Source organism: Sminthopsis crassicaudata, chromosome 4 (genome assembly GCF_048593235.1).
Source record: "Sminthopsis crassicaudata isolate SCR6 chromosome 4, ASM4859323v1, whole genome shotgun sequence".
Taxonomy (NCBI): Eukaryota; Metazoa; Chordata; class Mammalia; order Dasyuromorphia; family Dasyuridae; genus Sminthopsis; species Sminthopsis crassicaudata.
Genome location: NC_133620.1, coordinates 27,696,105 through 27,709,213, shown reverse-complemented (window position 1 = coordinate 27,709,213; position 13,109 = coordinate 27,696,105). Strand labels below are relative to the sequence as shown.

Sequence of the window (13,109 nt, the reverse complement as noted above, 5' to 3'; positions counted from 1 at the left end):
TTTATGTTCTTTTGACATGATAAAACACATAAAATGTTAAGGAAATAAACACTAAGGTCAAAATAAATAGAGTGATTTCAGGAACATGCAAGGCCTCTTGAAGGAGGTGACACCATAGGGGATCCTTAGAGGGACTTAGAGTTTCCAAGAGGTTGACATGAGGAGAGGGATAATTTCATGCATGAGGGACCATATGTTCAAAGGTATGAGGGCAAGAGATAGAATATCATGTTCCACAAAAAGCAAGTTTGGCCAGATTGAGAAAATGAGAATTATGAGTGATTTGTTTGGAAAGATAATCTGGGGAAGATTGTAAAAAATGTTAAATGCTAAATAGAGGAGTCTGTATTTCTCCTTCTTACTCTTCCTCCTCCCTCCTTCTTACTCTTCCTCTTTCTCCTCTCCTTCCTTTTTCTTGTTTTTCTTGTTTTGTCCTCCTCCTCCTTTTCCTCCTCCTCCTCCTCTTCCTCCTCCATCAGCACAGTGACCTATACAAAAATCTCTAGCTCTTCAAGACTGAGCAACATCAAAATACATATGCACCAGTGCATGCTTGTGTGTGTGTGTGTGTGTGTGTGTGTGTGTGTGTGTGTGTGTGTGTGCGTGTGTGTGTGTGAGAGAGAGAGAGAGAGAGAGAGACAGACAGACAGACAGACTTCAGGTAACTTCTCCCACTCTGTGTAGAATGTGAACTGATAAAATCAGTAAATTACTGCATAAAACCACTGGGAGGAAAATGTCCCCTGAAAATTCACAATTCACTTCAAGTTGTATACCCTTCCTAAGCATATCATGTGAGCACTTCTTTCCACAACCTGAAAGACCAGGTCAGTTTTCAGAGGTCTAAAAAAATTAACTTGATGAAAAAGCTATTTACTAAATGAATAATCTGTACAAGGCCCAGAGATAGCTCCTCTCCAAGAATTTGTAATCTAGAAACCAAATTAACAAACATCTTTGATTCAAAGGAGATCAGGGAACCCTGCTACCTATTGACAGTTATTCTCAGGGTAGTGTATTAGTGTTCCTTCCTGGATATCTGCAAGTAGACTGAATAACTACAGCCTTGATCTGGTGAGGCTTCAAGCAGATGTTCTCCAGCTCTTCCCAGCTCTGACATCCCCTGTTCTAAGCTCCCTCCCAACTCTAACATCCCCCGTTCAAAGCCCCCTCCCAGCTCTGACATTCTCTGTTCTAAGCTTCCTCCCAGCTCTGACACCCCCTGTTCTAAGCTCCTTCCCAGCTCTGACACCCCCTATTCTAAGCTCCCTCCCAGCTCTGACATCCCCTATTCTAAGGTCCCTCCCAGCTCTGACATTTTTTATTCTAAGACTGTCCTTCCCCTCTTACATCAGCTCAGAGAGTCTGGGGCTTTGTCTCTGATCAAATGCAAAAAAATCTAGACAACGAATTGTGGGGAACTTGAGGAAGGGGTGATCACTTTCCTCTGTAGGGATGGAGGGGTTTCTCCCTTCTAGGGAGGCTGTGGGAACTGAGCTGGGCTTGGAAGGAAGCAAGAGGCTTGGGAAGGTGGGGGGAGTGGAATACATCCCAGGCCTGTTGGATGGTGTCAGAACCGCAGGAGAAGGTGGAAGAGATGGAGTATGGGATATCCATTTTGCCAGGGATGGAGAACATGGGAAAGGGGATGATTTGCCTGCAGCTGAGGAGCCATTCATGGTGAGAGCTGCCTTCTTCTGCTGCAGAATAAATGGGAAAAGCTCATCAGCCAAGGCTCGAGCCTGGAGGTCTTTGAGCATGTCAGCCTGATGACCCTGGACACCATCATGAAATGTGCCTTTAGCCATGAGAGCAACTGCCAGACGGATAGGTCAGTGATGGTCGGATTGGCCCCATTCCCCAGGAAGCCCAGGTGCTACTGTTTGTCTGGTCCCTGTTTTCCCTTCCTTTAAAGCCCATCTCTCTCATCACCTCCTACAGGAAGCCCAGCCTGCTGTATTCCCCTTACTGCCAGTGACTAGTGTTGCCCCTCTCTCCAAGTCACCTCAATTGATCTAGGTTCAATTTTCTTTGTTCGGGCTCTCTCCCTAATTTTCCCTGCTCCTCAAGGACAAAGTTGGGTTCATTTTTGTTACCTTTGTACATATCCCTAGTACCTGCCATGTCATACACAGTGGATAAATGCCTCTAGAATTGAATTTCATCCCTATATAGTCAAGAGGCTGTGTGGGACAATGGCTAGAACTCCTCACAACCTGTAAGATCTGGGATCAAGCCCAGTCTCCAACATGAAATGATCTAGGTTTGACCCCAGCAAATCACCTCATCTCTCAATGCTCCAGACTCGTCTGATTTTAGTCAAGATGCTGATTGACATTGGGAAAGGGACTTTTCACACCAGGAAGTTCCCTATGCCAATGAAATGATAATAGCACTAATGGCTAGCATTCACATGACACTTTGAGGTTTGCAAAGACTTATATGTTACCTGATTTTATCATCCCAGGCCCAGTCTCTGTCCCTGCTCTTCCTACCACACAAAATGCTCCTTCCCAGTTCTGACTGGTCTGGGCTGTTCACCCACCCAGTGCCATTCTTCCCTACAGGAATTCCGACTACTACATCCAGGCTGTGTGGGAACAGTCAGCCTTGATATTTGCTCGAGTTCGGTTTGCCCTCTATCAGAATGATTTCATCTACTGGTTGACTCCCGAGGGCTACAAGGCTCGCCAGTCTGCTCGCCGGGCCCATGAACACACAGGTACTGGTTGCCCTTGCCTGCTGTCTGAGAGCAAAAGTAATTTGCGCATTGAGGGGTCTCAGAAGGGATAAGACACCAACCAGTGAAGAATTCCCTTCTCCACTATCCCTGGCAGGTCCTCATCTAGCTTCTGCCTGATGGGGATGTCATGGACACTCAGGCTGGCCTACTGCTTTTCATGAGCTGAAATTGGAATGCCCAGTTCTAAGTTCTAGGCCAGATCTATACCACAGCCCTTCTGATAGTTGGAACCAGGGATTCTATCCTTGCTGAGCCTTCTTTTCTCTGGGATGACCATCTGAAAGCAACTGATCCTCTCATGAATCCCTATTGAGAGGGTTCCAGTCTTCAACTTCCCCTCTGGGCCTAGTACCCAGTACACCCAGGAAAAGATTTATGGAAGGATAGGTGACAGAAATGACGCTTGGCTCATCTGGGCATGAAAAATCTCCCAGAGTATGACCTTTGTCTGTCTCAGAGGGAACGCTCCATTCAAACAATCCTATCTACTGGGAAACTGGTTTTGGATGAAGTGCAAGAAATCCTTGCTCATAACTAAACCGTGGCAATGTGTCAAGTCTGTTAGTGTGTGTATTTGTGTATTTGATTGGGTCTTAACTCTGAGATTCTATCATTTCTATACCACCTGTAAAACACTAGTCTTCTCACTCATTAACACAATACCTGATGGTGCTTAATTAAAACAGTTTTTCATTGTTTCATTGATGGTTACATACAGGATCCCATAATTGTGTAAGCCACAGCTCAAGCCCAAGGGCATAAGACACCTCTTTGGTGGGGACTGATTGGTTGATGCTCTGATTTTGCCTGAGGGCAAGAGTTTGAGAAAACAGATTCTCAGTCTTCCATCTCCCAGCTTAAAGAAAGAAGAAACTTTCTTCCAGATTCTCTTTGGGGATCTCTCCACCAATGAGGAAAGACTCAAGCAACCGAATTAAGACCCCAGTTACATTTGTACCATCTCATATACACACCTTCACGAACACATAGCATTCATTTTTATTCATTAAACATCTGCTGTATGCAAAGCACAATTCAAAATCTTTGGGGATACAAAGGAAAACAAATGTTCTTTGAAATTTAATTCAAGAGGCATTTCTTGAGTGCCTATGAGGTACTAGGTACTAGGGATATGTACAAATAAGCAATTATGTACATACATGATATGTATGTACATAATTGCTTATTTGTACATATCCCATGATATGTACGGGGAAATGGGAAGTTGTTAAGGGACAGATTAATTCTCTGAGAGCCTCCACAGTTGTGGATCATAGCATCTGAAGGAGTTGCAGGGCAGCCTTTGCTGACACAGGTGTTGTGGATTGGGAACGAGATAAATTGGAGGCAGAGGGAAGAGGAGGAGGTCAGACAATGTAATGGCCTCTCAGTGGAGAGGTCCGAGAATAGCAACTGCCTCTCAGAGTCTCCTTGTATCATCCTCTCACAAGAGGAGAACCAATCTGGGTTGGATCTCCAGCAGCCACTGTTAGGTGGCTCCCGTGTATTCCAACATATGGTGCCTGAACATGCACTATAAGAAGCACAAGAATTACAAGAAGAACCAGAGCTTTTTATGAGAAGGATCCTTCCAGAGTTAAGAAAGAAGAGCCCTGGTAAGACTTTTTCAGTCAGGGTAATTCATCAAAGGGCCAAACTAGGAGACTGATAAGAGACTTAAATGCCTGTTCTGACTACAGTCCTCTTCTCTGTTTGAAAGTTTGCCTCAATTGATACCTGTTACAGCCATCCAGAAGTGATAGCGCTGCTTGCATTCCTCAGTGTGTGGACCATGCTGTGGAGGGAAAATAACAGCAAAAAACAAAAAACGAGGAATTGTTAAGGGACAGGTGAATTCTCCAAGAGCCTCCAGAGTTGTGAATCATAACATGTGAAAGAATTGCAGGGCAGCCTTTGCTGACACAGGTGTTGCAGACTGAGAATGAGATAAATTGGAGGCAGAGGGAAGAGGAGAGAGGTCAGACAAGGCAATGGCCTTTCAGTGGAGAGGTCAGAGAACAGCAACTGCCTCTCAGTCTCCTTGTATCATCTTCTCACAAGAGGAGATCCATTCTGCAGGTCTGGGATGGGTCTCCAGCAGCCACTGTCAGATGGCTCCCACATATTCCAACAGCTCCCATGTATTCCAACAGAAAGTAATTTCAGTAACAAAGTACTTAGAATCCTAATCTCAAAGATAAGCTCTCCTGAAAAAGTACACAATACACATTTATTACAGTATTCCTATAACTCAGTGGAAGGGAGATAAAAAGCATGAGTTCAGGAGATCATAGCTTGATTTCAAGCTATTGAATCCAACCCTTTCATTTTACATTTGATGAAACCATGGCAGACAGGGGTGGAATAACTTGTTCAGGGTCATACAGCTTGAAAGTGTTCAATGCAGGATTAGAAGCCGATTCTTCTTGACTTCAAATCCAGCCCTCTCTTCCCCAAGGAAGCAACACAAGGAGAGGTGTGTGTGTGTGTGTGTGGGTGTGTGTGTGTGTGTGTGTATAACCCAATAATGCATAGGCACAGAGAGCTCACAGCTTGCCAAGGAAGTTTGTTCTCTGACCCATGAACATGAACCATTTTCTTACAGATAAGGTGATTAGGAAGAGGAAGAAGCACCTGCAACAGGAAGGAACCTTGGAAGAAGTCCTGAAGAAAAGACGCTTGGATTTCCTGGACATCCTCCTCTGTGCCAGGGTGAGAGTTGGCCAAGGCTGGGGGTTGCCTCTAAGCAGGAAGAAAGCAGTTTCCCATCCTTTCTCCCTTCCTCCTACTTTTTTTTTGTTAATGGTGCTTCCCCTTCCCTATGATGAAGCCTTGAGAGGCACTGGCACCAGAATGAACCTGGGTGACCTTGTGGGAGTGTCCCTCCTGATTAGAAGTGTTATGCAGTTGATGGGGCTGGCTACATAGTGCCTCTTAAATCATCTTCTCATAGCTGTCATCTGCTCTCTTAGAGTCTGCCACTCACCACTAGGAATTCCTTCTGGTATCATATTTAATTACAGAGAGGGAAAGCCTCTGAGCTGACTTGGCTAACCCCATGCTTTGATAAAAGGAAATCTCACCTTAATATACTCCCAGTGGTGCTGATTGCAGCCCATCCATGGTTTGGGAGACTCATATATATTTCCTCCTTAGTGAGTTCACCCCAGAGATTGGGGGCTTCCTGTAGATTTCTTGAACTTTCATGAACATCAGTGGAACATTTAGGCCAGTCAATTATTCTCACTCTCCTTTAATTTTTCTTTCTTTTTCTTTTTATCTTATTTAGCTTCAGCTTCTCCCTTGAGTTCCATTCTCATATCCCTAAATGATTTGGGGGCATTTTAAACTGGATTTCCTGTGACAATCTCAAATTCAGCATCTCAAATAGAACTCATAATCTATATTTCTCAAAGTACTCTTCTTTCCTACTTCAATTCAGTAAGCACTTATTAAGTATACCAGGCACTCTAATATACAAAAATAAAAATATCATATTTGAATGTCTAAATGGAGTGCCATCTCCCCCCAGAAAACTTGCCTGAAGCCATCATTAATTTACACTTTTCTGTAGCTTTTAAAGTTACTTGTCATTGGACTTTGGCATTATGGGCACTTGACTTTTATCCCCCAACTGGGCTGGCTGTAGGATTCCTCAGGGCAAAGTCTGGGTTTTCGCTAAGATCTCCTTTAAATTTCACTCCTCTCTTGGCCCAAGTAGTGGGCACATGGCAAACTCTTGATAAAGGCTGGTTGGACCTTGACATTAATGACTTTTCTTCATCCAGAAAGAGAATGGAGACAGCTTATCGGATGAGGAGCTGAGGGCTGAGGTGGACACTTTCATGTTTGAGGGTCACGACACTACTGCCAGCGGCATCTCCTGGCTTTTCTATTGTCTTGCCATGAATCCTGAGCACCAGGAGAAATGCCGGGAGGAGATCAGGGGCATTCTGGGAGATGGGAAGTCCATCACTTGGTGAGTGGTTGTGGAATCAGGGTCTGCTTTGTTTTTCCCTCTTTGTGCTCCAGAGGAACAAATTTTTGGTCCCTCAGATGTCCCTTTCCTGGTCTGAACCTCCCCTCCTGAGTCCAACCTCAGTCTCTTCATCCCATGGCTTTCTTGTGCTTTCAGGGAGCACTTGAGCCAGATGCCATATACAACCATGTGCATCAAGGAATCCTTCCGCCTCTATCCTCCAGTACCAACTGTCTCCAGGGAGCTCAGCAAGCCCCTTACCTTCCCTGATGGCCGCTCCCTACCTGTAGGTAATATGGCACACCCACTTGTTCATTCTACTAGCTCATGGGGCTCTCAGTGTGTCTGGAAGATTGGACTTGATAACCTTGAGAGAACAGTGGTGAAAACTCTTAAAAGGTGAATCATAGGACCTTCCAGGTTCCACAAAGTTCCCCCTCCCCCTACTTAGTCCTCCCTAGGGAAGGTAAGGGTATAAACATTTATGAGCACCTATTATGTGCCAGGGACTGTGCTAAGTACTTTACAAATGATATTATGATGCTTCTTTTACATTTGAGGAAACTGAGGCAGAGGTTACACAATGAGTATCTGGACTCCAATTTGAATTCAGGTTTTCCTGACTTCAGGCCCAGTGCTCCATCTGCTGCTTCACTCCAATACCTCTTATGGCTCTAAGAAAGGGTCCCCTTCAAGGGAAGAGGATGGGGAATTATGGGGAAGATCAAAGTGAAGCCTGAGAGCCAGTGACTGGAACAAGATTGGGAATGGTTACCCTGTGTGTTAGGGGAAGTGACTGGTAGAACAAAGGTTTAAGAGTGAATGGGTAACCTGATTTCTAAATGGAGGAAAAATTAGGCATTTTCCAAGTTAGGAGAGGGAGAGTGAACAGATGAAATATTCTGAAATCAGAAAAAGAGGTATCCCACTCTCCCCAAGTGTCTGCAATCAAAGGAACAGACATAATAACTAATTAACCAGTATGAGGCCAGGGTGCAGATAAGACATATGAGTTACATTGCTCTTTGGAACTGACTGGGTTTCTGTTCAGCATAACCGAGGTCCTTAAGGGTCTCTAAACAGCTCGTAGAGATAGATGGTCCAGCTTCCCACCATGTAGGGTTAGTTTCAAAAATGCAAAACAGTGTTCTTGCAATTCCTACAACTGAATTAAGTTTTAACACAAGACAAATTGGATTAGATCTGTAACTGAATAGAAAGGGAACTGAGTTGGCTCCTATTCCCTGTGGTCAGCCTACTTAATTCCCACCATCCCTTGCTGTTTTAATCCCCCCCCATCCCTGCCTGCAGGAGAGAAGGGGGAAGGAATATGATCTCTGTCTTCAAGTGTCTGGAAAGCTGCCCCATGGTAGATTGGACTGCAGTTTTTTTTTTTTAAACTGGCTTTATGTAGTATTTTATATATATGTTTCTCAATTTTATGTTTTTGTTTTGTTTTGTGTGTGAAGCAGTTGGGAGTAAGTGACTTGTCCAGTGGACTTTTTCTTGGTGAGAGGGTGGGATGTTTTAGATATTCGAGTTTAGATCTGACATCAGGAACAACATCCTCCAAATCAGAGAGATCCAAAAGAGGAAGGGGTAGCCTCCAGGTGTATTAATTGAGGGGTTCGAGATTCACAGCTGATTGGCATCTTATAGAGCACACAATCCAACCTGGTTCCTTGTCTCTGCAGCTCATGGAGTGTGAGGGAAGTTGATACCCTTTTCAGGGTCATTGCCTCTCACTGTTGCTTCCCTGATCCACAGATTATCAGCCATGTCTCAGTGATAATAGTAAAGATCACTGTTCCTCTAGTCTCATGGATTTTGATCTCTGGAGTTTACTGACCTCCTGCCCAGACAGAGGCAGAGTACAGGGTTTGAGGAAAAGTGACCTTGATCTAGTTATAGACAACCCTTATCCTGAGGATGTCCTGTGTCTCCCCCTATGTTTTCTCCACCAGCAAGGCTGACACTTTCCATCCAAAGAATGTCTCATCTTTCTCAAGATTAGAGAATACATGTCAATGACTGGGCAAATTGCTGATCACGTGTGTGTTTGCACCTTGGAAGGTTGCAGGAATCCTTGCATAGGGCAAGAGGAAACAGACCAAACATGGGAGGAAAGCCAACATTAGCTGAAAAGCCAGGCTGAGTTAGTGTTGGAGGGGAGTCTGTGGATCGTGGAGATCAGAGGGTAGAGGTGAGCCAGGAAGTCCATTGTAGGCCTGGAAGCCAGCCTAGTAGAGTGAAGACGCCTGGATGAGCAGCTGGAAACTTGGGTTGTAATGTAGCCTCTGCCCCTGACCATTGGGCAGTCAAGTGTCACTGGTGTCACCTTTGGCATGCTACTGCCATTGGGGGCCTTCACTTCTACATCAGTGGGCAGAACATAGTGAAGTTTTCTTGCAGCACCAAGTTCTACAGTCCCATGGCGTTCTGAGGCAAAGCAGGGATTTCCAGGGGGCCTGATCACTTTTCTAATCTCACCCAATCCCCCCAAACCCGATGCCCTGGCTGCCTGTATCCCTGCTTCCCCACTCACAGCCATGACTGGAGATGGAGAGATGCCAGTGGGATCTGGCTAGATCCTAGAAGCTTTTATGACTCAGATACCAACAGGAACTGGAGCCCTCCTGACCAAATAGCCAGGCTCACTGCCTGGCTACTGCCATGAAGCTAGACTTTGTCCTCCCCTGCTCCCAGTTGGGTGGATGGAGGGCCCAGCACCTATGGGCTACTAAGTAGAACAGCAGAAAAACTATTGGACGTGGAGTCAGGTAAATCTGAGTTTGACTTTTGCTGTAGTCATTTTGCTGAACAAGTCCTTTAACTTTTGCCTCCCTCAGTTTCCTCATCTGTAAAAGAGGGATGCTAATAGGGTTGCAAGGGTTTTAGTAACTGGTTATTATTATTGCTGTTGTTGGGGGCCTCAGTGTCTTAAGTGCTGCTTCTTTTTGATTCTCCAGGAACATCTGTCACTCTTAACATATATGCCCTTCACCACAATCCCAATGTGTGGCCGGAGCCAGAGGTGGGTCTGCCCCACAATGGGGATGGGTTCAAGGGTCTGTTATAATTGATGGGGAAGGAGGGAGAGAGGAGAGACTGACTGACAGAGGAAACCCTGGGTAAACAAAATGGCGATGAAACTGGGGGCTGTGAGACTTACTGGGTTTTCTGAGGTCTCCTTCCAAATGTGGAGGAAATTTGAGAAATGGAGAATTATGGGGATGAGGAGGATCAGAAAGGGGGTTGGGTGTCTGAGGCTGGACTTGAATGTGGAAGGAGGGGAGAGGCCATGGCTGGTAACCAAACGGAATGAAAGAAGTAATTAATGTAAAGAGAAGAGAAGGATTACCAGCACCAGGAGGGAGCGCTATATTCTGGTCTCCAAAGCAGAAAGTTTAAGGAGATGATTTCTGGGCAACTAGGTGGTACAGTGGATGGAGCAGCCATCTTGGGGTCAGGAAGACCTGTTTTCAAATTCAGCTCAGACTGTGTAACCCTAGGAAAGTCCCTTAACTCTGATTGCCCGTCAAAAAATGTCATTGATAAGTGGGAGAGTGTTTAGAGGAGGGCAATCAGGATGTGGAAGGGTCTGGAGGCCACATCATAGGAAGACCATTGAAGGAACTGGCCTTTTAGACTAGAAAAGAACACAGAGCATGAGAACTGTCTGTCCCTAAGTATCTGAAGTACACTTTGGGAGGGGTCAGGTTTGTGTTGTTTGGCCTTGGAAGGCAGAACAAGGGTCAATGGCAAAGTTTCAAAGAGTTGGTGTCCATTTAAGCTGCTGTCCAAAGGTGGGAATGGGCTGTCCTAGTAGGCTTTTAAGCCAACTCTGTGTGGGTGTAGGGGGGGATCCTTTCTTGGCCATGAACCAGACTGGACGTTCTAAATATGGAGGAAATCTGAGGCATGGAGAAATATTGGGTTGAGGAGGATCAGGAAGGAGGTAGATTGTCTGAGGCTGGGCTTGGAGGTGGAAGGAGGGGAGAAGCCATGGTTGGCAAGCAAGGGGAATGAAATAAATAATTAATGTAAAGAGAAGAGAAGGATTGCCAGGGCAACAGGAAGATCACAGAGTCCTAAATCTAGAGCCACAAACGCCAAGCACCTCATTTTACAGGTGAGGAAACTGAGGCTTAGAAGGTGACGTGACTGTTGAGCATCAGAGGCAGGAGAGCCATGAATATGTAGTTGGTGGAATCTGCTCCATTTCATGGTCCTCAGTAGCCCTGGAGTCAGAGCAAAGAGGGTGGATTATGGGGGGGTCGCCCAAGGATGAGCACCTGCAGGGCAGGAGTGAAGGAATTAATGAGATTCTAATCAAGTGGGCAAGAAGGTCTGCTGTAGCAGCTAATGAGAGGTTGAAAGGGCAAACCAAGCTGGATATGGGGGCAATCCAATCTGGAGGCCCGGAGGGAGAGGGCAATGGACAGGGAGGGGCCAATGGACAGGGAGGGGCCAGGTGGGTCAACGTCCCTATTTAAGAGTAGCCTTAGATTGGAGCTGAGAGAGGCAGGACTGGAGGCTGTAGTTGGGAAGAGGAATTTCAGACTTCATAATCTTGGTCATGCTGTAGTTCAGAGAGATGCAAGGTCTGAGATTGGCATGAATACTGAAAACCTGGAGGATGAAGAGTAAAGGGAGAGGGAGGAGAATGCTTGGGAGCTTGGTGAACAGTCTGGGTACATCCAGGGGTTGGCAGAGGATGGCATCAAATCAAAGAGAGGGAGGCCCAAGTAGGATCCAAGGATGGCAAAGGTTGGTGGTAAGCAGGGCCTGGCGTTGGCAGAGGTGGGGGTCAGGGGGAAAATGACCCTCCTTCCTTCCTCCCACTGATGCTGGCTCTGATTGGCAGGTGTTCGATCCTCTGCGGTTCTCCCCAGATAACTCGGCCTCCCGGCACAGCCATGCCTTCCTTCCCTTTTCTGCTGGTGCCAGGTGGGTGTCTGGGTGACAATCAAACTTCCCATCAGCCTTCTCTCTCTCTCTCTCTGTGGCGGCTGCCTACTTCTTCCCTCTCCAATTCAACTCCTTGTTGGGTAGACACTACTTAGGGCAGAGTGTAGTTGAGACAAAGTGGGTAGCATGTGATCAGACAGGAGAGATCAGTGGAGACTGGAAATCAGGGAAGGCTTTGTGGAAGAGATGGGCCTTGGAGTGTGGGTGGGAGGGGATCACATAGAGAGAAGAGTGATCTGGAGTCTTGGAATCTAGAGAAAGCCCAGTGTGGGTGTTGATGGTAGAGGGGAGTGGGAGAAGATAAAGGGGAATTCTGAGCTGGGGATGGAGGCAGGCTTTAAAAGAGCTTTGCTGAGCCCACATGCTTCTCTTCTCCTTGTCCCATGGTCCTTAGGAACTGCATCGGGCAGCAGTTTGCCATGACTGAGATCAAGGTGGCTGTGGCTCTGACCTTGCTCCACTTCCACCTGGAACCTGATGACACTCAGCCCCCAGAGATCACCTCTAAACTGGTCCTCAGGTCCTCGAATGGGATCCACCTGAAGCTGAAGAAGCTCTGAGGAGGCCGCCCTGAAGGAGGAAGATGGCTGACTTCCTTTTTCATCTCGTCTTTACCCAGCCAGTCAGCCCTGCCCAGGCTCACCTGGAGGGAAGGAGCTTCATCTACCTGTCCTACCCCAATTCTTGACCCACTCAGCCAACCAGCCCTGCCCAGACTCAGCTTTGAGGAGGGGGGGCTTCATCTACTTCCCCACCCACCCTTGACCCTCCCAGTCAGAGTCTGCTGTGGGGAGGATGCTTCATCTATCTGTCATCTGTTCCCCTTCTTTGTTTGCCCACAGATATTTTTATCTGTAATAAAAATTCAATCACCCAGAGCACAGTTCTAAGGCTTTCTGTGGGGAATGTGTGGCTGTGGACAAAGGGAAGGAAAGGAGAGATTGATTAGGAAAAGAGAGGAGAGTGGGTGGCAGGGGACAGCCCAGAGCAGGGGAAGCAGGGAATGGAAAACTTTTGGGGGACCTTGGGCACCTGTAGCGACCCTCCAGGGATGAATAGTTCCTTTTCTGTTTGGCCAATGAGAGTCACTTGGAAGCTATCACAGGGACTGTCCTATCTCTTGCCTGTTACCTTGCACTTGTAATATTATAGAAATCATGTTCATGTGGGGAAGAGTTGGGGATTTTAGGGCCTGGCAAAGCCAGTATAAGTCAGCAGTATGACGCTAAAAGCCCACCTCCTACAGGAAATTGTGAGGAATGTAGAAGACCCTTACCCAAAATGACTACTCAGAGATCACTCAGTAGAAGGCAGAAAACCTTATTGAAAACCTTAGGAGGATGAGCGGTCCCATCGGGAGATAAGAAAGAGAAAGTTCTCAGTAGGAGGGATAAAGAAGTAGTAAAGATATACAGC

The 13,109-nt window shown here is 46.4% G+C and overlaps 1 protein-coding gene across 1 annotated transcript in view; it reads left to right on the top strand.

The window, feature by feature from the left end:
* The window catches only part of LOC141541688 (cytochrome P450 4A6-like), a 36,537-nt gene extending 23,966 nt beyond the window's left edge, over positions 1-12,571 (top strand). Inside the window, exons 5-12 of the mRNA XM_074266025.1 lie at positions 1,707-1,831; positions 2,568-2,722; positions 5,349-5,455; positions 6,532-6,722; positions 6,879-7,012; positions 9,692-9,756; positions 11,590-11,672; positions 12,088-12,571. Of these exons, the coding sequence (XP_074122126.1) occupies positions 1,707-1,831; positions 2,568-2,722; positions 5,349-5,455; positions 6,532-6,722; positions 6,879-7,012; positions 9,692-9,756; positions 11,590-11,672; positions 12,088-12,253 (1,026 nt within the window). The 3' untranslated portion in view covers positions 12,254-12,571. The remainder of the gene's footprint in view (positions 1-1,706; positions 1,832-2,567; positions 2,723-5,348; positions 5,456-6,531; positions 6,723-6,878; positions 7,013-9,691; positions 9,757-11,589; positions 11,673-12,087) is intronic.
* Positions 12,572-13,109: the final 538 nt, after the last annotated feature.